The sequence below is a fragment of the Falco peregrinus genome, chromosome 5 (genome assembly GCF_023634155.1).
Source record: "Falco peregrinus isolate bFalPer1 chromosome 5, bFalPer1.pri, whole genome shotgun sequence".
Classification (NCBI taxonomy): domain Eukaryota; kingdom Metazoa; phylum Chordata; class Aves; order Falconiformes; family Falconidae; genus Falco; species Falco peregrinus.
Genome location: NC_073725.1, coordinates 19452714 through 19479929, shown reverse-complemented (window position 1 = coordinate 19479929; position 27216 = coordinate 19452714). Strand labels below are relative to the sequence as shown.

At 41.8% G+C, this 27216-nt stretch overlaps 1 protein-coding gene across 20 annotated transcripts in view; it reads right to left on the bottom strand.

Annotated features, from left to right (window-relative positions):
• Window positions 1–12747: 12747 nt before the first annotated feature.
• Window positions 12748–27216, bottom strand: part of ARPP21 (cAMP regulated phosphoprotein 21) — a 146143-nt gene continuing 131674 nt past the window's right edge. For all 20 annotated transcript variants that reach the window (XM_055806480.1, XM_027793720.2, XM_055806479.1 and 17 more), the window contains 2 exons: window positions 14766–14917; window positions 12748–13580 (listed from right to left, as the gene is read on the bottom strand). In XM_055806480.1, the coding sequence (XP_055662455.1) occupies window positions 13323–13580; window positions 14766–14917 (410 nt within the window). In that variant the 3' untranslated portion in view covers window positions 12748–13322. The remainder of the gene's footprint in view (window positions 13581–14765; window positions 14918–27216) is intronic.

Sequence of the window (27216 nt, the reverse complement as noted above, 5' to 3'; positions counted from 1 at the left end):
GGCTTGGGCTGGGGAGTGGACAAGGATGGGGCAAAAGCAGAAAGTTCATTCTGCCCCTTGTCTGACAGGAGCTTGTGAAAAGACCGCTCACACACATGGTCTCAGCAAGAAGCAGCTGCCCAACCTGCCTCCTCTGAGCAGCTCTCAAACTGGAGCTCACAGCCAACAGGCCCGGATGCTGCCTGGCTCTGAGTTTCCTGCTTTCTGCCTCCACGATGCACTCTTGATAAACATAGGGAGCCACAGCTGAGTTCAGATAACCGTCATCTTGTGCCCTGAAAACATACAGAAAATAAATACTTTCAGGTGCCTTACAAAATACCTAGCACTGGGCAAGGCTCACAGGCTGTTGAGGTGCATAACTCCCTCCCCCTCCTCTCTGCTCACTGAAGCACTGTGCAAGAGGGAAGAAAAGGAACAAGCACAGGGGAAGCGTGCTTGAAATTGGACAAACCGAGTATGTATTTCAAAGGTTTCACAGTAGCAGACAGCAGCAGTACAGTTCAGATGTATTTAACATCATGTTAATACTCAGCCTCATACCCTAATGAAAAACAGTGTGACATTATTTATTCATTCTAAAATAATTTACATCTGTGATGGTGAGACTGAACTACGGCTCCAGCAGAATCTTATTTTTCTTACCAGCTGTAATGAAGTTGGTTTCACAGGAGCACTCTCCCGGTTGTAATGAGCTGCCTGTCTCCTGCCACTACAATCCAGTGAGAGAAATAAGACCAGCTGAGAAACACTTTATACTTTGATCTGTCTCAACAAATCAGTTCAAGAGCTCTAAAACAGAAACCCCAGGGAGAGGGGAAGGGGAAGAGGAGAAGTTCAAGCAGGGAAGTTTTAAAGCTCTATTTGATTTGTTTCACTAGAGCTGTGGTAGTTAAAAAAAAATCACATCTGTCCATCTTTTTTGAGCTTTCTCAGCTCTTTCAGGCCCTGCTACACTCCAAACTTTGGGCAACTTTATTTCAGTGATAACTAAAAGAACAAATATATATATATATAAACTTGACATCTTGAAAAGTCAGGTTCTATAAGCTGGCTGGGTTGGATTTCTCCTGTTGCCAATATATCAACCACCCTGTTGTCAACCTTTTAGGGGAAAAAATTAATTGAGCAAGAAAGTACAGTAAGAGAAGGCAAAGGTGGAACCACCCAGGTTTTGCTCCTTGCCTTTGAAGTTAAGCTGCTCTGAATGAGCAAGGCATGAATCCTACATCTGAGGTTCATCCTGCGCCCTCCTTTGCAACACTGGGGACAAAGAACTGATTACAGCTTTGAGAATTACCATGCTGACGTCTCCCAGTTTTAAATCAGCTACATGAGAGAACTTTGTATTTCTCTTGCTCTCTTGCAGTCTTTTTGTTTCTTGTATTTTTGTTACTTGCTAACTTGCTGCATGATCTTGATCAAACCCCTTCACCCAAGTGGCTCCATCTGCTAAGAAATGATGAGGCTAGTCTCCTTACACAGGCGGTACACAATGAAACATCTGGGGAAAATTATTATCAAGAGTTTGGTGCTGTTGGAGAGGGTTTCTTATATTATCAGCAGTTCCCCTGAAAGAGGGCAGAAATTTTAAGACTTTTTAGCAAAACAGAACAGAAATTAGAAGGAAGAAGCAGACTTCAGTCATGAAGCTCCACATTATCAGCATCCAAAACTATCCTCATTTTCCTGTATGTCAATGCTATCACTGCTATTTCTAGATACCAGCAGACACCAGGAGTTGAATCCATGCACAAAGATGGCCGTAGACGTGCAAACCAGTGATGTCTTAATGCAAGTTTTACGTTGTGCAAAGCAGGGAATTGTATGAACTTTGCAAATCTAGTCCCTGAGACAGAAGTTTTCCTGCCTGTCTCTGTTCTGTAATGGACAGCTCTACTACACACATTCAGCCAGAATGCTCTTTCAGAGGCATGCCAATTAAAGTCACGTTTGGTACCATCTCCTGTATCTTAGCCAAAAGCATATTAGCTAGCCTGAGTGCCAACAGCAGGTAAGATAACTTATGTTGGGGGAAAAAATATTTCCCAATGTATTGGCTGTATTTATGCTCTTAATACCACATTCCATTTCCAAGAGCGTTTTGTATCTATGAAGAACGGTTTAAAGAAAAAAAAAAAAGTTTATAAAATTATGAATTTTAAATCTACAGAATTCAGGGAGAGATTCAGAGGTGGTGACAGTGCTTGGAAAATAACTCTTCCCTTCTCTTCTAATAGATGTTCAATGGTGAATAGCGTTCTAAGAAAAATGCACAGTTGAGAAAGCACACATAAGAAGGAAGAAATAAAAATGAGAAGAAATAAAAAGCATTCAAGTACAATGCTAAATTAGCTAATTATTTACATTTTTCCTTGATGGTTTTGGTGTTTGCCACTATCTTACACGGACTGATAGCAGAGACACAACAAAGCTGGAACACAACACAATTTTAATTAGCTAGGTTTTCACAAGGACTTTATGCCAGTATTAAGCAACTTCTGTACATGTCCTACCTCTTTCTATAGAATCATGATGGAAATTACGAGGGTCAAAAAAATGCTGCTACCTTGTATAGCAGCATCCAATGCACTAAACACAAGCACTCCCCAGTGCCACGGTTGCTCCCCTAGCTTGCTGACTAACATTTCTGACAGGAGCTAGAGTCAGTGCTCTCTGTGTGGTGGAGCGAGCCTACGTTTAAAAGCAAAGAGACAGCGTGGCTGTGCAGGAACCCCCCCCAGCGCCCAGCTGGGCTGGACACTGCTCTGGCTTTCAGGAGAGCACGCATCTTTGGGGAGAGCATGTCTACGCTGGCTGAGATTGGAAAAATAACGCTGGCAAAGTTGTTCTCTCCGTTCCCTAGAGGGCCCTGCTTCTTCTAAAAGCCAAGCATGTGCAATATTTATACCGGTCATATCAGCTTACTTCGGTGCCGGCCTTTGCCAAGCAGTTATCGCTGCTGGCTGGGAGGAGGCAACGCCGCCTGCTGAAGCCCAGTTCCAGATTCTGCGGCCGCAGGCATGGGGGGCAGCTCTTAATGCCTGCTTCGGCTGCTATAAGCAAGCAAGAAACAAATGCAGGATTAAGTGTTGCAGCAGATTACTGAGCAGGAGGCCTGCTTTATCGTGACTCTGAGCTTCACAGATGCCAGGATGGCTCGGTCCACACAAGTGACCAGAAGGTCGCATAGCTGCATGTCTAGGCCCATCGGCATTAGGCACTATTTGCAAGCTAAGTGTGGATGTGAACGAAAGCTGACTGACAGGAATGTGCATCTGTTGAGGCAGTTGGGCCCGCAGATGACATTCATTGCTATCTGAAAACCAACAACAACGTGGGTCTCTGCTGTCGGGGTCTTAACTCCTGCATAGTCTGGCGTGGGACCCAGATTTTCTTACAAGCTGCCAACCACCATTTCACTCTGAAATAGACCAACTGAGAAACTGGACACAGATAAATGACTGTTGAGAAGAAATGCAGTGGGTAACAGACTGAAAAACAGAATGGTTGTGAACCTCTGTTTTCTGGGATTCAGAGCCACGTACACTGAACCGAAACCCCTGGCTCCATTATTCATCAGTGGCAAAGATCACACCCCAGCACTTCCCCTTGGTCTTCCCACAGCTCAACATTTTAATAATTCTGAAGAAATAAGTCATTCTGTGAGAGAACATCCCAGACCTTCAGGCCTCTTCTCCAACTGCTACCCATGAGACACACTACACTGATGCATTTCAAAAAGGCTGTGCTCTGCTCTGGTAAAATATTTGGGGTTGGGGTGTTTTAACCATAGTTGGCACAGGGCACTGGCAGTCCAGTAGTTGCCACCCGTCTACCTGGAATGATTTGTGTGCCCTGGGTATCATTTATCCCACTTCTCACTGTGTAGAAGTTAGATGGCAAGCTGCACTAAATATCTTGGCTCCTATATTGTCAATAGAGAGAGAAATGGGGACTTGCACAGAGCAGTTCATTCCACCCTAGAATATTGCATCCTTACAGATCTCTGTAAAGGAATGTCTTTATCATGAAAACCTGAGGATAATAGCTCTTCTTTTAATGAAAGCAGCAGCAGCCAAGGGAAATATTCTTTGTTGGTGGCACAGGTTGAGAATCTCTAATAGTGCCTTTCCTGCCTGTTTGAGCTCAAAAGTTTGGTCCTCTCCCACAGAACCAGTCCCATAGTGTGATTATTAGCATCTGTTTCATCTCCTTTCTGGATCTTGAGGGTGCCGGTGTGTTAGGCATCCTTTTCCTACTGATCTTACACATATTACTGGTATTAGAAATACCCTCCCTAGTACCACGCGTATGGCCACAGCTGGCTTCTTCATGCTTCCGCTGTACAAAGAGCACTGCAACACTGTCCATCAATCATAGGCGCAGAGAACATGCAGCCAGGATATGACTTCATTTGCAAACCACGTTGGCGTCAGATCATGTACATTGTTCATGCTGGTGCACCTTCACAAGCAAGCATGAGTGCAGGCTCCTCGCTTTAGCCAGCAGCTTCACAGACTTTGCCACGCTCATCTCCAGGGGTCAGTACACATGCCTGAAGCATACAGCAGCATTTTGTCTGCTCTGAACCTCCTCACATGCTCCCAAAAACTAGCTGCCATCACATCCCTCCCACTGATATCTGCAAACTGTTTGTTTTCTGTGTACAATGTTTCAGAGCCCCTTCAACCCTAGCTACCAGCAGTACAAGCTTATTTACCTAGAACAAAACTGTGCAGCACAAAAAAAGAAGGGAAAAGGGGGAAAAAATGCAGTAAAATTTCTCTTTCAGCCACTCATACCGGTCAGTCAGCATCCACAGAGCTCATCACAGCAGAGCTGAGCAGCTTGCTCTCAGGTATTTCTGCTGCTTTTGAATGCAGAATAAATTTTCAGTTCTCACAAAAAAGGCCTATTTCTTCACACAAAAGTGTTTTAAAAGAGCCACTGATACCTTTGTAGTTAAACCTTAGCCCCTGCTTTTTTTTAAAAAAACATGCTTTATTGCTGAGAAGAATGGTCATAAATTACAGTTACACCAGAAGAGTCCTGTGTTGGATGAGTGGTTTGAAAAAATTGCAGCATCCTTTTGCACATTTGTACTTAGACAGTTAGTTACTCTCACTAACAGACATTTTTGCTAAACAGATACATACATCTGTTCAGACAATTAACCTTCCCACTCAAAAAAAAATAATAAATCCAAACCCCAATTATTTCTTAAGAAAAGAGAGGCAATGCTTCTAGTCCTGTACTGCAGAATATCTGCTATAGAGTGAGGCAGGTTTCTCAAAAATAGAGCCCCTGTCCATGGGAGCACAGAAGCACGCGAATAAATAATAGAATGACTCTCAGATCAAAATTTTTCCTATGCTGTATGAATGCTTCATGTCCAGAGCTCATTCCACTGCTGTGTGACAGCTCTGATGTCTGCAACATCTTTATTTGCACATCAGCAGCAACCTCTTTCACCACATGCCAACTACATATAATCCTCAAGTCCCAATGGACTGGAAAGATAAATTCTGTTCAAGAAATACTTAAAATGGACCTTTTTTACTGCTCTCCATCCCCAGGACAGCAGGAAGGATCCAGATTTATCCAAGCATCCAGATTTACCCAAGTGTTGCCCATATAATTTTGACTCCTTTGTAGTTTCTGAAACACTCCCTGGTAATTTCAGCCTAGTGGAAGATGGCAGCAGCCCCATGACATGTGGTTTTCTGATATCCATGCCAATAAAATAACTATCAAGCTGTGCATAGCCCATAGTCCTGGGAATATGCTGCCCAACAAGTTTATGCACCCAGCAGGAAGCAGGACTGTGGATGCCTGAAGCAGTTCTGGATTACAACGTGCTGCATGTCTCAGTGCTGCATCTGTGGAGATAAAACAAACTGAAAGAGTGTCCGTTAACACACACAGGGGCTTGGTTCAAGTGCCACATCATCTGCTTCACGCAGATGCGTTCCTGCTTGCTCCACAAGACACCTCACCTCAAGCTCAAGCGTAGTCAGCACTTGACCCTCACTGAAAATTTGGGCCAGGGGGATTCTGCATGCTTGTTGGCCTCCATTTTATTTACTGTTAATGTGATTAACTGAGAGTGTATGTGTGAATTGCTCTAAACTATTATTTATAGGAAGCTTACAAATATCCAGCACTTTCCTTGAAGGTTTGATCTCCTGGCCTTTCAAATGGGTGACACAACCTGAGGGTTTGAAAGCGATTTCTTTTTATTTCCCGATGGAAATATTCTCTAATCTATTTAAGAAGTTTTTATCTGAAAGGCAGAATCTGTCCAGATTTACCATTTAGGTTTGATCTCAATGTCAATTTTTTCCCTCCTTGGTTTTTAGATAAGAGCATCTGTTGTGCAAATAACTGCATGAAATTTTGCACATCAAAGGATTGTACTGTGACCACCCACCTCCCGACATTGCATCCCATGACTAAATCCTATCCTCAGTGACTCAGTGACACTTAGCTTGGAAAACAGGAGCATGGTTCACAAGAAATTTTGTAAACCCTTTGTTTTTAATTGAAAGGCTTTAGAAAAAAAAATAAATTCTTTTTCCTCCACCGAAAATTTTTACTCATAGATACACACAGGCACAGAGGCCCTTTCCCCCGACAAGCTCCACCTGGCATAAGATTTGATCCTGGTGAAATCAAAGTTAATGGGAGCCAAGCAGAAAATTTCCAGCCTGCTATCAATTCACTTGTTCTTCCTACTCCATATTCAGTGGCCACTACCTAAAAAAAAAAATAATAAATTACCAAGGGATTTAATGTACAGTTGTTTTCCACACAGATAAAAGCAGTTTTTCCACAACAGTGGAGATGATCTGGCATAGACCTGCAAGCAAAACTTGGGTATGGCAAGTGCCTGGATTCACACCTGTATGATTCACACCCATATGATTCACCCTCAGGGTTAATACCAGCCATGTAGCCTTGGGAACTGTGAAGTCTGCTCTTTATCTCAAGATCCACAGTCCTCTTTGAGGGGACCTTTTTTAAACATTCCTTTAGGCATATATTTAGTAGAGTTCAACAGAGCTTATTTCTGCACTGGGGAGCATATAAGTTTGCGATAACATTATCTTCTCCTTACATTTCCTTTATACGACTGTCTTTTGTATAACTGCACCCACGGCATAAAAGACAACATTTTTTTTGTCTTATTTTCCTAAATCTGCAGCCTCCAAAATTACTCCTTAAAACCCCAAGGATGAACTGAGATATAGTGCTTCATTAAGCACTTGTAGGTTTGCAGCTGATCTCTCCAAATGCAAGCCAGGGAAGGATTCAATACTGCTTTTCAACAAGCTATCCCTAAGTTTACCCAGGACACCTGTTCAGCTTGAAAGCTAATCTTAGGTGTTCTCTGGCAGTTTATTCCTGTAATTCCTACATCAATTAATCACTCTTAAGTCAATGACAAAACACTATTAAAAACACCCTCAGCAGCAGCTACACCTGATGCTCAGAAAAGCCAGGACTTTTGACATGAAATAACAGATTATATACCAAAAGCCACCTCAAAAGCACGTATTTCTGTTATTATCAATTAAAGCAACTCTTAGCACGAAAGCATTGCTTATGCATAATTAACCTTTGCAACAATACTGAATGATTATGTGTTACAAAGAAGAAATGAAAGATGATGAAAAGATCATGAGAAATAAACCACTGAAAGGTTTATTTCACCCTCAAGATGGTATTACGTCCTGCTCTGAAGAGCAGAACAAGCAGATGAGTAAAGCCAGTTGTGGTTACCCATGCAGTCAGGGGCATTTGGCACTAAATAAACTGAAGAAAATTATCCCAAAGTCAGATGTACCTCCTCCTTCTGATCCTTACAGGATTTGTTACAGGACGGACTCTATAAGGTGATATTAATTACTTTTTTTTAATTTGCTTATTAAGTATTGGGTAACAAATGCTGCTTTAGGGAACTGCCATACTTCATCAGATCAGAGGTTCATTCTCAGTCCAACACTCATCTCTAACAGTGTCTGAGGAAAGGTTTAAGAGCTGGGGCAATGGTACAGTGACATTTCTTTAGGCTGCTCTCTGCCTTTGTGAACTAGGCACTGGCTGGCTGTATTTAGCAGCCTTCACTACAACTTTCTTTTCTGACCTCATCCACCCATTTCTGAAACCACACCCAGCATCCCGCAGCAAGGAACGCCACATGGTGTCTATATCCTCTATGGGGAAAAAAGAGCTCTTCCTCTGTTTTCTTTGTTTGGAGACTGATGTTTCAGTAAGGTTTGGGGTTTTTTTTCCTACGTCCCCTTGTCCTTATATCAGGAGAGGTAATGAGGAGTCATCCCCTTCCATAGTTGGTAGGATATTGTAAAAACCCAGAAGAGCAGGATTTGATTTCCCCCTCTGACATGCAGTGGAAAGCAGTATTTTTAGCAGCGTTCATCCCAAAGTCAAACTCTGCAAAAGACAGAGCAGTATAGCGACAGTTCATGCCACTCACTGAATGCTGGGCCAACCATCTTCAGAAGCACCGGGTGGCATTAATTACTTAACCATCAGTCCACTGCCTCAGAGGCTCATTATATCCACTTTTCTGAAGAATGAAAGGAATCAGCAGAGAAGAGAGCCAATTCTTACAGCAAACCAGAGACAGAAATCCAATTAGAAATGGGAATCTTTTGCCCTGCTTCGGGAGCAGGCATCCCCAAAACTGTTGTACCGCCTGTATTGTTGTAGGTGCAGGTGATATGCATGCAGCCAAGCTTCTTCCTCTCCAAAACACTCCAGGCATTTCTGTTGCCTGCCGCGCAGCATGAGGCTCTTGGATCGCTGTTAAGGCACTAGTCAGAGCCTGGGTTAATTTTTGCCCTAAGCTGGACACTGCCCAAGATTAGATGTTGATGTCCTACAGCAGAAATGTGGGTTTAGATAACATAGGCCAAGCAGGTGTTGAAGGCTGTGAGCATTTCTGAAGCATGGTCTTGGGGCTAGGTGTGAGTGGCATATTCCTGAAGACCAGGGAAACCAGTATCCCTCTTCCTTGCCAGTCAAGAGAGGAGCTCTGGGAGACAGCAAGCCAGAGCTCTCAGCCCAGAGTGGGCATCACCCTCCACCAGAGCCTCTCCACCAAGTGCTAAGGGAGGAAACTGGTTTCCCTGCAGTTAGCCCAAAGAGGCAACACAAGCCACAGTTCCTCAGCCTTGTGAATGGGAGGGCTGAAAGGACACTGGCCAGTGTGTACATTGCATTGCTTTTGTGAATGTCAGTAAAACAATTGCACTAAAGTATTCAATGGCCATGGTGTGAGCCACCTCACATGCTACAGAGCAGCTAAGGGGGCAGAGAGCAAGGTGCTTTGGGCTTGCTACAGGCTCCATGTGCATTTCCATTCCTTGCTGCTGGGATAATTCATGCGGTCTTCCTTTGATACAGGAAGCTGTTCATACAGAGTTAAACAGAAACAGAAGGGAATACAGTTTTTAGAAGGAAATCATTGACTTCTCGGGCAGCACAAAGGGCAAAACAATAGCAAATGGCATCTGGCTTCTGTTAGGACATACAGCCTCTGGAAATTACAGCCCAAATGGATTAGACCCATCCAAAAGGCTGATCAGTGTCATCTGATGCAGTCAGCTTAATTCAGGATATGCCTCTTTTTTTTTTTTTCAGTGCAATATAAATTAAAAGAAAACAAAACAAGACAAAACCAGAAAAAAACAGTGGCAAATTAAATATGCATGGGGCCTAGGGAGAACTTTCCATTGACTTCAGAATATAAAAAAGGAAAAAGCAATATACAATTACCAAAGCAAGTATTCAGCAGGTAAAAGTAAAATGGAAAGAACAGTCCCTAGCACCACAACAGGGCTGCCACAGAGCAGCTGCCTGAGCCTGCCAAATTCCAAGGGAAGACGAGAGAAAAACAAGCCCACTGTGACAGAGCAACTCAGAGGAGAGAGGCACGTCTTATAAATTATTTCACTACTATGAGCTGGACTCTGAATTCAAGGTGACCAGTTGCTGAATTGCTTGAACTAAGTTCGGCCAAGTGAGTCTAACAGCACTCCTCTTAAGGGGATTGCAAGCAAAATATTTCCAAGGACTGAGAAAAAACCACTGAGCTTCACCTACCCATTTTTGTTATGTGTGTTTGCAGGTCACTGTTTTTTTCTCCTCCTCACCTTCTGCCAATGCTGAAACATCTCTGGTCTAATAGCAGAAGGCTGCTAAGCAATCCAGCTCAGAACATTTTTATTAATGAACAAAAAGTTTAGGAAAAAAACTTTAAAATATTGTATGATTAAAAAAATTAAACTAGAAAATAATTTTTGTGCTTCACTTGCTATAGAAACATAATTACTTCATTGTCTCCAAACAGAAAACCTTCCAGCATAAAGCAAATACGTGCACCACCACGTGAGATGTCTCCCCCATGTATATAGTACCTCAATAATTAGGGCATTCTCCATAGCTGAGGGAGATCACATTCCATCTCCTCCCGTGCCTAAGGAGATTCAAACTCTTTGGAGATAGAGACAATCAGAACATGTAGGCCATTTTGGGGTGGGTGGCTGTGACCTCCCCTGAAACTGCTTGATTTTACATTTAAAAAAGTGTCATTTCAGCAGGAAGGAGCATTAATGTGCAGGTGGGAGCTGCTGTCACACGGCCGAGAGAAGTCAGTCAGCAGGACCCCTGCTCCCACAGCTACGTGCATGTTTTACACAAGCTGGTCTTTGAACTGGCAGGGACAGGTAAATCATTGGAACTCATGGCCATGGTCAGTCATGGGATATGCTGTTTGCCGAGGGGACGTGACCAACGGTGGTGTAAGCACGTGAGGAGCTTCTCTTTAAAAAAGCAAGATTCTTAGGCTTTGCTTTCTCACTCCCTTCCCCATCACTACTGAGAGCATTTACAGCCCAGCTTGCCATCGATCTATGATGCTGAGAGTGGACTTTTTTTAGCAATGAATTCATAGTTCTCTGACACGAAGGAAGATCAGTGAGGTAACCGTAGTGCTTCAGAGAACAGAAGAAACGCGACTTAAATATAGTGATTACCAAAGGGTCTTTTCACTCCAGACACCACATGCATGGAGATTCACCCTCCCTCCTCTTGCGTTCAGCCTGGTTATACACAACCTGTCCTGTGCAAGGTCCCCTGCAGGTCTTTCCTGCTGGCCTCTGGAGCCTTGACCAAGAAGGACACCCATTCATTCAGCTGTCAGTCATTCAGCAGCAGCAAACCTAATTATGTGTAATTATAGTAGTGTTAAAAGAGAAACCCCCATAGTATATAAAACACTAAAAGGAAATAAGCCATACAATGCAGGGCATCTGAAATGAGAGCTCAGGGTCGTGGGCAAAATTTTAATGCAGTGTCTCGATTTAAAAAATAAAAAAAAAAAATAAAAAATCAATCAGTAGGTTCTCCCAAGGCATTTCACCTCTAATTGAAGAGTGAATTGTGTTTACTTACCTGCTCATGTTCTTGACTGTCTCTCTGCAAATGGATCGTGATTACACTACATAAAACCTGGTGTTTGGCTTTCTTATAATCCCATAGGACTAGATTCCCCACTTCCAGACACATATGTAAAAAAAAGACTGAACTCTAAAAGATACCTGTTCAGCGTACAGAAAAGAAAAGCGTTTTAAATATGGGTTGTACTCCTTCCAGTTCCTGCCTCCAAGGCTGAAGCATGGAAAGGAAAGGCCACCCATCTTAAAGGTAAAATAAAAGCTGTTGCACATTCAGATTAACAATGGTCAAGGGCATTGTAGGCTGCTGTCAACTCAGTTGTACCTAAAATTGTACCATGGCACATACAGATTTTATGCACAGAAGGATCTCAGGCTTTTTTATGATGCGTATGCATAATTCCAGAGTGCTCAACTCCTGCTTATTTTAAAGGTGTTCCAAATGGATAAAAAAATACAGCTTAAGTGAAAAATGACATAGTTTTTTTTTTTCTGGTAAACATATTTGTGACTCAGATGTGATCACTGAAGCAGAATGAGGAACTCCATGCAGCATTTATGAATGAAGAATAATTTATCACAACAGGCTGGGAATTTGAGTGAGCATGGACATAACAATGAGAAACACCACAGGAATTAAAAAAACCTCCCAAAATTCTAGAAATTCTGGCACACCATTGTGCTGCATGTTTTAAGAGCCAAACCCCCAAATATATTGTTCATTCCCACTATTTGACCATGATGGATCAGATTCTGGGGTTGTCACTTTTTTTGTTGCAAAATGGCTTTATAGCTGGAGTATGAATAATTGGGTAGAATATGTCTTTGCAGCAGAAGAATTACTGGGTACTGTGGTTGCTACAGCAATGATCTTCCAGCCAGTGGATGGGATACCATGGGGCATCTATGTTGTCTTACATACAACAGTTGTATAGTCTCCTGAAGAAGTAGGACTTAGTAGAGGCTTGAAGCAGTGGTGAACTGCATTTGTGACATTAATGGCCCTAGGGATGGTAAAAGCACAAACATAGTTTAAGATGAACTGGTACATCATTCACTGAACATTTTCTGGGTGTCTATGCTACAATTTCTAAGTGATCTTAGCTGTTATGGTGCTGCACACTAAGACACAGGTATGTTGCCTTCTCATCAAACTCCCATAAGCCCATTAAGCATCATTCCCTCATTAGCTTCCCCTGAAACAAGACAATGCAGAACCAAAGGGAAGTTCACTCACTCAGAAACAGAGGAGACCAAGCAGGTGGTAGAAACATGACCTTTCTCCATGAGGTCAAATATCTTTATTGTGATTAAGCACTACAATACAGTATATATCCATAAAAAAACTCTATAGTGTATATAAATTATTCCTTCCATTCAGTAATTCTTCTTTTTTTTTTTTTGTTTGTTTTCATTTTTTTTCATTTCCATTACAGCTTTGGTACAATGTGATTTTATTATATTTTTAAATACTTTTAGCTTCACAAACTCAACACAAAGTACAAAACTAATCCGAATTGGGGATATTACAATCTACACAGTGGTGTCCAGTGGTAGGAAAAAATCTTACCTCAATGAATTCATGTCACTAGCTAAGCTATAAAGGCATACCTAGCAGACATGACAAAAATATGCACCATTAACCAGCAAACATTTTTTTTTTCAAAATTTATTTTATTTGATTTTTTTACAGATTTTTCCAGCAGCAAATCACTTGAGCATAGTCAGTACTTATGTCCTCAACTGATTATCCTGTTGTATTCCTCTTCATTTGAAGGCCATGAGTTATTTGTCAAATAATGCACCGCTATCCTCGTATATCCACACTAAGCCACAGTGTCAGTACTTGACCTGCCACCCTGCATTGTTAATGCTTGCACAGTTTGTCCTGCAGCTGGCAGAAATAACTGGAACGTTATTGGAGGGGCAGTGTGGGGCAATCAACCGTAGGTTGTTCTGTGGGGCAGGAGGTATGACATTACAGTAGACAGGCATTCCAGTGGCTGTAAGTGTTCCTTGACCTGATTGATTAGGTAGCATGATTGGTTGTTGATATGATTGTTGCGGCAATCCTTGAGAACCCTGGGTCATTGGCACCTAGGCATGAATATGGAAGGGCATAGCAAAACAAAACAAAAAACAAAACAAAACAAAAACAACAAAAAAAAAGTGATTAGTAAACAAATCAAAGATCCCAAGTATCGCTATTTTCCTTCTAGCTGAATTTGAGTATACAACATACTTTGTCAAAACATGCCACCTTCTGATGCTCAGAACTGGTCACATCACTGAGGATTTTATTTGTTGGTGAGGTTTTAAAGAGAAATCCCTCTGTTCCCAGCTGATCTAGCTGAATATGAATTTCTGGGATCAGTGCAAACAGAAAACTCAACCCTGGCATATCTCAGCCATCTAAAACATCTAAAACCTTTCACTTGATCATTAACCTTTAAAACACATTTTCAATACAGTAATTCTGAAGATATAAGGGGAAAATTTTACCCACAAGCAATCCCCCCATTTCCATCTGGGTTGCTGCAGTGTTTTCAGAGAAGCTGAGAGAAAAGGTGAATGGCTGCTCCATCAGTGCCATCTATTAAAATGAATTAGATGTCACTTAGTTTCCTAACTTTCCAGAGGAAATGGAAGCACAGGCCACCTTTCACAGGCTCTTGGCATGTCTCACAGAAACCAGGTAGAAAGTTGGGGAAATAAGTCTGGGTAACTCAAGGACTTCATAAAAATCAGTCCACTGCCTTCCCTCTCCCCAGAACCCAATAAATAAAAATCTATCTGATACAGCTTGTTATAGAAGACACGGTGAGATCCTTGGCAGGAGTCTCCACAGGTGAGTAATTTTCAACAGGGTCAGGCAAAGCCCTCAACTTCATTACAGGCAACAACACTGGACTGGCAGGAAAAAAAAGGAAAAGTAACAAGAAAAGAACGGTCTTCTGTGTTTTGGTTTTTATAAAATTCATTTTCTTCACAGGGAGAAGTGTAATTCCTTCATAATTCCTTCATTCTCTGTGACATTTTACCCGCACTGCAGGCTATAATAAACAGTTCATTTGAAGAATTCCCAACACAGAATGAAAATCGGGAGGACTAAGAATACGTAAACAGGAAGCAAAAAAAGATGATTTGACTTAGAAGTGTATTTATCAGGAGGCCTCCTGCCACACGCTGTCCTAATGAAGTAATAAAGACCATTCTGGGATTACAAAACTTAATTTAATTAAGCACTCTCTGAGAAAAGCAGTGTTTATGGCTCCCAAGTACCTGATAAGATGACATGGCTGGATACTGCACCATCATGCCTTGCACCTGGTTTCCCTGTTGATTATTCATCAGGTTCTGGCTTTGGGGTGGCTGCTGCATTCCCATGAGACCCTGGAACCCCTGCTGCTGGTTCGGCAGGACAGGCTGGTAACCTGCGCGAGAAAAGACGTCTTCAAATACCCTGTCACTCGGAGGGCCCAAATTAAAACTGTTCTAAGGAACAACAAATGATCTCATCGTTTCTCCCCACATTCATCAAAAAAGTTGCTGCGTTTCTAGAGAAGCGTTAGTGGAAGAGAAAATTGAAGCAGAATAAACAAATGCTGTGAGCTGACAGCCCAGGCATGCTAACACGAGCAGGCAGTGCACTTTCCTCATGTTCTTCCACCCCGTGGCAGAGACCACCTTGAGGGAGCTCTGACTGCAGCACAGGCTTGTAAAGCCCTGAACGGACACAGGGTGCCCTGGCTACTTCCACAGAGGCAGAACTCCCACTGTCTTCAAGGACACCAGTACTCAGCCCTCACAGTCTAATTGGGTAGTTCTCTTTCAGGTCACGTTTCCTACCTTACCCTCTTACCTTTCCTGTAACGCAGCTCCCTCGCATGATATAAACACAGAAGGCTTTATTTAATTGCAAAGAACGTCCATATACATACTGTCTCCTATTTGCAAGGATTTTTATGTGATCAGAGCATATTAAGGATCATATTCCACTCTGCTAGTTTCATGTTTAGCAAAAGAGGAAAATCATAAATTAGGGAGCATCTGGTCCCCCTGTTGCTTGGTCGGAACACTGCTGAGACAAGCCACTACGCAGGGCTGAGAAGCTGGTGCTTCTGTTTCAGTCTGCAATTGGCTCCATGTTCAAAATCACCACAACATTCCAGGTTGCTGCTGGGACAGCTTCTCTAGGACTAGCTGAGAAATGGGTAAAGTCTGGATGATCTGGAGGGTAAAGCTGCTAATGAGGCAGAAGCGTGGATGGGAAGTGAAGTGTGAGTGGTGCCCTGCTTGGCAGCAAACAAGATCCAGCCTGAGAATAAGCCTTGCTGGATGGAAGCGGGCTGGCTGGGTGATGCTACTCTTTGGAGATGAAGGATTTTGCAGAAAAATGGGAAAGATGCAGAAAGATCTTGTCCTTGAAAAATACAGCCAGCCACAGACATTACAAATTTATGAATAATTTCTCCTTAAGACATTCTGTGTCCTTTAGCACTCATATTTTTTAACGTGCAGTTATGCAGTGTGCTATTAACTTTGTAGTGATGTTCTCAGAATAAGCATATTTCAGGCAAAGAATTATTATCAGATGGAGCAACGCTGTGTTATTTTTATATGAAAAATGTGTGTCACGTCTGCTTGATTTATATGTATGAATACAGTACATGGTTCAATATATTTCACGAATTGGAAATCACCACCCGGGTATTACTTCATTATGTAAGAAAAATAAAGTAATGAATGTCTCTGTTTCTGCTGATCTATTGTCAGCTGATAGCCTTTCCTCAAAATCTTTTCTGATGCCAGAGAAAGGCTGGGTAGCTCTCATCAATTTTTTGGCATTAAAAATGCCTTTCCACAAATATGAGATTAACATCTCCAGTCAACTGAGCAAAATAAAAAAAATAGAAAAATAATTCTATGAGTGATTAACTTGCTGGGATATAGCATCAAGCATCTCCTAAATGCACCAAATTATTATACATTCAAATTTGCTCTTTTCCTACGCACAAACACAGTGTCAGCATATTTTTAGTCACAAAAAATACCAACATCAGAAGTGCTGTAACTGAGTTTAAAGAAGGCTTATACAGCAATAATAAAATCAAGTCCTTTTCTGCTCCTGTATACCAATTATGGGCGGGAGGGGAGAAAGGACAGAAATAAAAAGTTTAGCACTACTATTCTGGTATTTGCAAGTTTAAGCAGAGATGAGTCAACTGACAGCGGAAGCAGCAACAGATAATTCATCTTATGTCACTCATAGTTGTCAAAGTAAATCCCAGATGTTGTAATGAACTATAGATTGATGGTGGACCAGGGATCAAGTTGGGGAATGCAATCAACCGTCAGACCTGGGCTCACAGGGTTGGACCGTGATGCACTGTCACAGGGTGGTGGACTGGTGCTCTCCAGAAACAGACAGACAGACACCACTGGGGCCAAGTAGAGAGACCTTCTGTTATCTCTAGTAAATATAATTGCATTACCGTTACTTTAGTCAGACTACTGCTGATACTCTACATGTTTGAACATGCAGCTGTCTCTCCATCTCAGCTTTGTCTTCCACATTCTCCAATAAAACAAATTCATTACCCAATACAGGCATGACTATCAAACCGAAACAAAAATTTATGGAAATTACTAAGTATCTACCCTTATGCTGAACATGTAGGCATGATCTCATGGGGGTATTACTATAAAGTGTACCTCTGCCCTCAAGATCTCCTCTGTATTAGCAAACACTGCTTAGTACAATGGCACAACCACTCCACATTGTAGATGCAGGAATACAGAAAGGGTATGGGTTAAGAGCTGAGGTCCACTAGGCTATGGATTATTGTTTTAACAATATTATTACTCTTCAAGGACTTCAGCAATTTCTCCTGCCCATCAGGCATGTGCACTCTCACCCCTGTCCCAACTTGCAGAGTGCTGCTTATACCCCTGAGTGTCAGGAGACCTCTTTCCTACTCCCTCTGCACACCCTTTACAATGCTCTGTCCACACAGAGGGCCCTCAATACAAGCAGAAAAATACTTCCCACGCACTCTAACACAACTCCAATGTGATTAGATGGGAGCAAAGAGGTATTAATGTACAAATCTGACCGCCTTGTCTCCTGAACCTTCTTTGCTGGTAAGGGAAATAAGGTCACTTTTTTGGCCCAGAAGGAGGTACTGTGGTCTCTTGACCATTGGCTCCCTTGACTTATGCACATAAACAGGGATATTTAAGAAGGTTCCTGGCCTGCCTGCATTCTTGCAAAGATGCTGCTGTCATATCTTCCTCACTTAATATTCGTGGACTTCCTTTTTATGATCAGTACCCTTTGGAATACAATGAAGTAATTGATGTCAGACCTTGATGCAACACCCCAGTACAGCATTTGGGCAAAATCCAGCATCCTCTTCAAGGCTCTGCAATTCTACTGAAGCCACTTCACCTGATAGCAAAGTCTGACCCTTTGCTACGTTAAATATATGAAAAAAGATGTAAGTTCTTCCATTCCATCAAATATAAAAACCTGACAAGGTACAAAAATATACTCAAACAGTGCAGAGGGGGTAGAGAGTATTAGAGGGTGAACTGATTTCTTTACAACAAGCTCTATAAGCAAGAGAAAAATGCTGTGATAAAACAAAGAAGCCCAAATCCATTCTGCTGAACAGCTTCTGTTTCAGTACAAATGCAAGGGGAAGGAGTTGGCACTCTACATGGCAATCCATTTGAACAAGCAGTTCTAAGCATCAGAAACCAACTGCTCTGAATTTCCTACCTCCGCAGCCCAAATTCTGCAACTCTGACTCTGCATACCATGTAATATTTGAAATGCATCATTCAGCATTTATAGTATTGTATTGATGTCTTCATATGTTTTTGTGCCCTGGCCAGAGAAAGAATGGAGATGGGAAAATTAAGACTCTGCATAGCTGATAGCCTTAATATATCAATGTTTTAGGAATGTTCATGAAACTGTATCATTCTAGCAAATATTTTTTTTTTCTTCTTTGAGGACACAGACTACTGGAGATTGGTATTGCCCCAGAATTATTTATTTTGTATACACACACCAGTTTCAATCCTCAATTCGGCTCTGCCATGCACTTAACATGCTATTTATTTTTCAATGAAACGAAAATAATAGTGTTCTCAATGTCTCGGGAACTGACTGCAGTGCACGAAGGCCTGGCATTGCTGGGCAGAGATGGATGTTTTGGAGCTTCACAGGTGTCAAGAAACAAGTGAGAACAGGAAGTGGCACCATACTTTCTGCAGGAATAGTTTTCTTCATACTTGCTCTGTTGCTCATTAGCTTTCACACTACATAAAGTGTAATCCTTAAAAGCCTCTTTACTGTCCCCAGAGAACATACATACGTGGGTTATTTTCTAATGGCAGTACACATCAGATGAACCATCCTATTACTGCAAGCTCCAGGGCCTCTTTACTGCAATTATATCATCCTGCTCTATGTTATCTCTGCTACAAAGGAGGATTTTTTAAATCAGGGCAAACATGAGAGACATTGTTAAACAACCAGAGGAACAAATCGTGCACAGAATTTCAATGAACACCTCAGAGGAAAAATAAGCCTTGGATTGCAGTCAAAATGGAAGAGGCCGTTATACCATGAAGGTAATTCTCTGAACCTTTACAGCCTGTATCACCATGCTGACAGTCAGCTAACTTAAACACCCCAGGGGGAGAAAGACTGCATGAAAGACCCAGAGATGTTTTAATTTCTTAATGGGGCTAGAGAGCTCAAAAGACAAAGCACAGAGGTTACACCTCTGCCAGTAATGTCACCTAGTGCTGGTGATTAAAGCGTATTTGGTGCTCTGCTGGCCTCAGCATACATCCTTCATGAAGAGTACATCCATGTTTGAGGGGCTTTTTTGTTGCTTATTCTAGATTTGAAGCATATATTAGCAAGATAGCTTTGCGATACGTGTATCGGCACTCTCTGTAAAGAGTAACCAGCACTTGGGCTGAAGAACACGGCAGCCTGGCCTGAGTTGCTGCAAATCTTATCGTACTCTTGTTGCGTTCTTATTACTTCAACAGAGTCCTTGCATCTAACTCCATCACATGCAAATGCAGAAATCCACAGCGGTTTTGATGTGAAGTAATTTGAGAGCTCATCTGCTCCCTTCCCACTTCACTCAGTGCAGTGCTGGGAGAAGCCGAGGCGCTGCCACCAGTAAATCCAAAATGCCAGTACCTTGGCAACACGCTGCAGTGGCTTAGGCAAGTAAAGCCCAAAAGAAATTCAAAAGGGAAACCTCAGCAGGGCTAACTGGGCTGGGTGTGATGCTACACAGATCTAGTTGTGCTCCTGCTCACCCTGCAACTACTGCAGTACCTTTGTGGTGCCCTATGCACGCCTATTATAGACCAGGTCAGCCTCTGCTGCAACTGCCACCAGGAGCACCAGGAAGAGACTGAATTTGGGCTCCCATGGAAAAGCCAAGGGGAGTGAGCACCACTTCTGGGTGCGGACACAAAGGAATACCCTCTGATGTACTGAAAACAATCTAACGGCAGATTCTGCACCCAGCCCCATGTGCTGTGCTCATCACAGGGGCTTATGTTTGAAGAAGACTCCCCAAAACTGATAAGACCTGAGAAGAGAGCTACAAAAATGATCCAAGGTCAGAAAGCGCACCTCTGCCTGGGAGACCTAATGATCTCACTCTGCTCAATTTATTCAAAAGATGAAGAGGTATCTGCTGGCGGAGAGTTCTTGAACAGAATAGAAAACGGTGTAATAAAATTACATGGTTGGAAGATAAACCTAGAACTGTTCAGATTAGAAAAAAAAAAATCAAAGTTTCAACAGACCTTATAATTAACAAGGGGGCAATTTACCCAGAGAGGAAGCACATTTGCTATCACCCGAAACCTCTAAAACAAAGATGGACAGCTTGCTAGAAGATATTCATCAGTTTAATAAGAAGTTCTGGGAATAAAGAGATGATTATAGTGAGCTCTGTGTCCAGTATTATTCAGAGCATTAAATTACATGTTCCAAACTTGAAATACTTATGAAAATGTTAGCCACTTAACTCTTAACACTTTTCCTGTCTTCCAAGGAAAATGACTAATCTATTGCTTGTGAGACAGGATCTCCTGCCCAGCCTCTCCTCCCTGTGATCACACACTGGCAATGCCACCCAATTCCTTCTGCAGGGAGAGAGTTCATCTGTGCATGGTGGATATTCTAAGGGCTATTTCTGGCCTATTTTAGTGTACTTTGCCCTGGCTGCAGTAGTGTCCAGTAGGTTCTGTAGGCTGAAGAACATGATCGGTACCTATTCCCACAATTTTGCTAAGGCTACATTTTCCTTTACTTTTCAAAATAAGCTATGGGTAAAGTACTGAAGCGGCTAGATGTAGCTTTTACTCTATAATCACAGAAACTTACAATGTCCACGATAAGTTACTACTCAGAAAAGAAAAAATGTCACTGTAAAACTACAATTCAGTCATGCACACATCAGTAAATTTGGTAAAGTTTTTGGCAACTCACTTATTTGCCAAAAGCTCTGAGCTGGTCCATTCCAAAGTATTTGCAAAACTGGAAGGAAGAAAAAAAATGAAGCAAGCAGTTTGGCAAGATCAAACGCTGTGCCTTAGAATCACAGAATAGAATCATAGAATGGTTTAGTTTGGAAAAGACCTTTAAGATCATCAAGTCTAACTGTTAACCCAGCACTGCCAAGTGCACCACTAAACCATGTCCCCAAGCACCACAAAGAACCTTTTGATTCTCAGACACAAAATGTTATCTGTAAAACACAAGGAAAGGAAGCCAGGTTGGGGAACCTTGCGTTTAGGACAGTTGGCCAAGCTGTGGGAGGTATACACTGAAATCCCTTCCCAGCACCACTCAGAGCAGGAATTTGAGGCAAGGGATTTCTAGCTGGCAGAACAAAGCCCTTCCTGCTACAGGCATCCATCAGTCCCTCCTGCTGACGTTCCTTACCTCACATGAGACATTCAAGTACGGAATTGCAACCAGATGTTTCACCTCCTACACTGAGCATCGTCATTACCAGCTACAAAACCTCCCCATATACTGCCTGCTCTAGAGGAGTGCTGACCCAAGGTGTTGTGCTCAGGCTGTTTTCTCACGCTCAGCTGTTACGTGTTAGATTTGGGTGGCTGCTGGGGAAATTGTCTGGTTATTTTTTTTAATTATGCAGTTGGTCATTACCTGGACAGTTTCACCGCAAATGATGGACTAAAAGTCTCATGGAAAACATAAAATTAAGCTTTAAATTTAAGCTGATTTTGATTTTAGCCTCACCCCAAAGCGTCTCTGCAGTTTGGAATATTCTCAAACAAGATACACTAATGTCTCCCTGCAGTTATATCATTTTCTGTGTGAGTCTGAAGATTTAAACTGCACCTTGTGCAGCTGGAATCCAAAACAATTTGTAAACAATTCTGTAGTTTAAGCTTGGATCTAAAATCCAAGGCATGCTGCAAACCAGATCTGCCACAGTTGATGGATCCACTCCTACCGTGCCTGCTTTCCTTCTCAAATACACATAAAAATGTCTTGACCTAGTAAGATATTTGGGCTTTGTGTTCCACTTGAAGGCATCACAGATAATTTATGGGCATGAACTGGATACCATGTGAGCTAGAAGGACAAATATGTAATAACCGAATGCTAAAAGTCCATCCCTTTCCCCTCAAAATGTAAGACCATACCATTATTTTAATTAGTTTTCACACACAAACAAAGGAAAAAAACAAGAACACCTATGCCTGAAATAAAAGTCTTCAGAAGCAACAGATAACTTGGAGGTATGAGGTGGCTTATAATACACATAAAACAGCACATGTGGCACAGACCACACCAGCATACAGACTCCTTCCCCGTGGCACTCTGCAGGCTCAGACCCTCAAAAATAAGAGAAGCCTTTCACATAAGCCGCTTACAGTTTGGCTTCTTTCAACTTGGCTAAAAGCACATCCCACTCCAGCAGTACAGCTTGCAGGGGAAAGCATGGGGTATTATGCTAGTTTTGTTTTCAAAATTTAGAACTAATGACATCGATTCTTTCAAGTTGTGCGAGACCAAAACAATTTTTAGCTAATGGCACTCCAGCTACATTCACTGAAAACACATAACACAGTAAATACACTCCTAAGTGACCCGAATAATTCTCTGCAAAGTTGGGGTTATAAAACTGCAGGATTTTGAACTTAGAGTCTTGACACATAATTGCTGCCAGAATCGTAGCTCCCTGATCCCTAAATTTGCCACAGCTTTGCTAAGAGTACATTCATGCTTCCTGAACCTGGTAACAGACGTTTGTTGGCAGACCCACAGAGAAAGAGCCATATTCAGTTGCACTGAGAAACTCAGCAAGATGTATGTGCATCAGAGATATGAGCCAGTAAGATTTATTATCACAAGAGAAAGAAGAAAAATACTGGTTAGAGGACAGCTTGTCTGTCTTCCCCACCTCTCTTTTTCTCTCTAGTTTATAAAGCTACAAATCCCACAAAATCAATAGGGCAAAAATATCTTCATCCAGCTTCTTCTTTTGAAATTTGGAAATCTGCTGCAATTCTGCATTATTTCAAAGCAACCTATTCATTTTATTTGGTAAAAAGTGCCAATGAAAATACTCTGATATACAAGACACTTTTTCTGGATAACAGCTCTGAAATCCCCCATCTGGCTAGTTCTGTCCAACTGCTGGAGCAGGACCCGTCTTCTCCAGCTGAACTGCCCCTCCCTGTCCTCTTCATTTATTCTTCCTCGAAAAGCTATATAAAATCCTGAGTTTACTTGTTTTGGAACCCTGGGGCTGGAAGAAACCCAAAGCACAGAGCATCTCAAGAAGGGATGGTTTCATGTGCTACTTGAGACAACGCTACCAACCGGGGGCACTTCTCAGCTGCTAACAAAATGGGAAAAAAATTAAGGGAATAAGGCAACTCCCCTAGCAATGCAAACCCTCCCCGTTCAAAAGCTGTGCAGGCTCAGGGCCTCACAAATCTATTTTTTAACTCTGCTTGTCCTATATAAACCAGAATAGGTACATCTTTACAAAAGCTAAGAGCGAGCGCTTTGTTCACAGACTTTCCCAGGAATAGTCACTGCTTAAAACAAATGGCCTCTTCTGGGTGGCAGAAAGCTCCTGTTATGGGGGTTTAGATTATGCCAATGAGAAATAATGAAAGTTATAGTGTATAGCACACATGAGACTTAAAGCTTCTTACATGTGAATGAAAAACCCATCACATTTTCTTTTACCCTTTTTCTATGATGCCAAGTTCCAACTGCGGGAGACAAGGAATAGCATTACCTTTTAAAAACCATTTATATGCATGCTTGCTGTCCCAGGAGGGCAAAATGTTTTTGCAAAGAGCACTGAACTGTTATTTAGAGCCTTCTACTTCAACATCCAAGCAACTACCTTTAGGGCAAACATGCAAAATCATGGATACAATGAATTTATGGATCACTTAAAAATGCATACCCACCCTTCAGTTACTTTTCCACACCTTGAAAGAGTTGTTTTAAAACTCAGTGACCTCACTACCAAGCAAAAAGGCCTAGACAAATAAGAGGTATGATTAAATACTTTCATTACGTACCTAATGAAATCACATACTGTAACATCTTCTGAGACTAAAATTTTAATTAAGGCAGGCTGGCATTTTGGCTTTCCCCCCCGCGCCTGTCCCCATGTTCCAGGGAAACAGCAGGTAAGGTCAAACAAAAAGCTTATGTGATAAAATTGCATGAGAGCACTCCTTGGAGGCCTGGCATTATTAACAAGAGCATGAAGAAGGGCACAGTCGAACAGTTCAAAGATAAACGATTGCATTCAGTTTACTTTTTGCCATCAACTGGAGAACCTGAGAACTGTTATTTGACAAGAAATGTATATAAATAAGCATCAAAAAGAGCTTGGATAGATATGAATATAGGAGATTCAAGGTTGGGGAAATGTTCTTCTTCAGTTTAAAATCTGGATCTATTATTTTACTTCTCTGCTCAAAGGATTTCCAAATTATAGGGACAGCTTTAAGAACAACTTGCTACCGGTAAGTGGCTTGAGGCTGAAAATAAACCCGTTCTTGCTGAGAACCTAAAACCATGTCATTATATGACACTTTAATCACTTATTTTATTCCCTTTTCTATACACTTTTATTTTATGGTTTGAGACCATTTAGCACTGCTCCTGTTCTTCAAAAACTATGACAAAAATTATTTGCTCTTCTCCTTGAAGATAAACCTGAAAATAAATGGAGGGGCATCTCTCAGACACGGTATGTAACTCAAAGCTGCTGTGAAATTCAGAAAAGAAAATTCTATTTTTAAGACAAAATCCTTCTATCTCACTTCAGTAAAAATATAGAGGGAACAGCCAGCTGCAAGCCAAAATAATTGCAACACAATAATGCAGGGCTCCATTACAGCAGCATAATTCTGGTAAAGCAGCTGATCCAGGATCTTGGCACTTACCCAGACCCTGAAGCCTGACTTAAATGCATTAACCCAAAGTATGTGCAGCTGTTTTGGTAATCTGAGGCTTCTGCATTTTGTTGGAGACAAAAAAAACCAAAAAAACCCCACAACAAAATCTCACTCAGCCAGCAAATGACACAGGTGATATAGAGAAAGGAGGAAAGTATTTATTGCTTTCGAACTAAGCTAATCCATGGAGTCACGTGGGTTGGCAGCTCTGGGGAGATGGGCTTTGGAATGCATTTCCCTTTGGCCAGCACAATGAGCGAGGTCTACACTGGAGTGGTGTAGATGCCCAAAGCCAGCTGAGGTTCCTGCAGGGAGGTTACTACAGGACCTGGAAAACATTATTCTGAGTGGGGTGAAGCCTTCTCATCCCCATAGAGCTAAGCCACTGAAGGCAGATATTGCAAGCTGGTGCGTGGTTCTCATGACATCAGGGAGGTCCCGAATAGTGCTAGGGAAAAGCTAAGTATAGTCCTTCTGCTCTCAGCCCCTGCCTGCCAATCCCACCGATGTTAACAAGGGTTAATGCAGATCCATGGGCAGGCCAATAGATCATTCTGGAGAATTTGTGGGTTGCTCTTAAGAGACCTTACTGCTTAAAGACCAAAACAGATGTATATCTAGTCATAGCCCTTACTATGGCTATAGACTGTTACACTGCTGTAATCTGCTGCAATTCCTCTTTATGGGATTTTTGATTAGCTAATATACAGATAAAACACCCATGTAAAAACTCATTAGCGTTGATAGTAAAATTCCTTTGGCATACGACATGCTGTAGGTCTTGCCTCATATTGTAAAGTGGCATCTAGAGAGATGCCCCTCCTAGCAAAACATTATAGTTTTCATTTAGAATGACTACATGACATTATGTTCAGGATTCTGCTGAATTCAGAGACAAAGTGTCCATACATTCTTGCAGAAAAATTGTGTTTTCTTGAAAGCTAAGATTCACAGTGAACTGTGAAGAAATGAAGCATATGATTTTTTTTTTTTACTTTTTTTTTTCAGAAAAAACCCCAAAGCAATAGCTTTGGCTGAAGACTGCAAGAACAAACTGCTCTTTTCTCATCTCTCTATCCAGAAAACTATATTTTGCAGAACTGCAAAATGTAACCTTTTTTACAAATGTATTCATTTTTACATGGGAATATTTTTCATATGAAATGGAAAATTCCTGTAGTTCAGGGCAGGAATATCAATGCTGTAGCTGGTACAAACTTACACTTGGTATAAATTCAAACCTTTATTAAAAAAAAAAAAATGGCACTAGCAACTCTTAGTATACATACACATACACACACACGTGTCTGTATCGGTGGAAGCAAATATCAGATAACAAGGAGAGCTCAAAAACTTAAATAGTAGCCTGTTCATTGCAATCACTGGGCTCTAACTTAACTGCCTGCTTTAACGGTGGGATGCAGGGCACGTGACAGTTCCAGATTGCGTGATGCAGCGGTCCAACGCAGGGCTGCCCGGGAGAGTTCATATAAATAATGAAAACAGTCAAGTAACATCAACTCAGGATAGTTCACTAGAGAGACTTTGTGATTGCATTGGAATGATTTCTTCACCTGAGTCAGGTGCCAATATGATCATTTTCCCCACCGAGTATAACAAGACTCGCCTTTCCAAGGACAGCAGACTTAGAGCTGTTATTTCCAGCCAAAAGTACCTGCAGACATGAGTGATGGGGCTCAAGATACAGGATGATCACAATAAACGTCCAAGTTACTGATAATCAGCTAGGCTACATGAACTGACTGTGCACAACTGCTCTGTGCTGAATGCAAAGCAAAGCAGGAGGTGGGTTAAGCCTTCGTGCATAAAGCAGTCTGAAAGCACATATGGTCGTAGCTCCTTAAATGAACAGTACCCTGTATAATACTCCCTGTATGTACCTGCGTGTGTGTTTCCATTCTGTTATATAAAACAGTTCCTGGCTATAGCGTAACAACTATTTGCAATACCCATTGGTTTTGTTAGCAAATACATAAGAACTGTGTGTAACGTGACAGCTAGCCATTCCAGCAAAATTTTGATTCATAAAAAGAAGGAATACAAAATCAGCAGGATCAGATTTTCCATGCAAGCTTGAACCCACAGATTCACTGAATTTCAGCAGGTTCACCTCTATGTTACAGGAGTTTGATTTTTCTGGATTGCCCCCAAATAAATAACAGCAGGTGTGAGCAAATAACCTGTTGATCCCCAT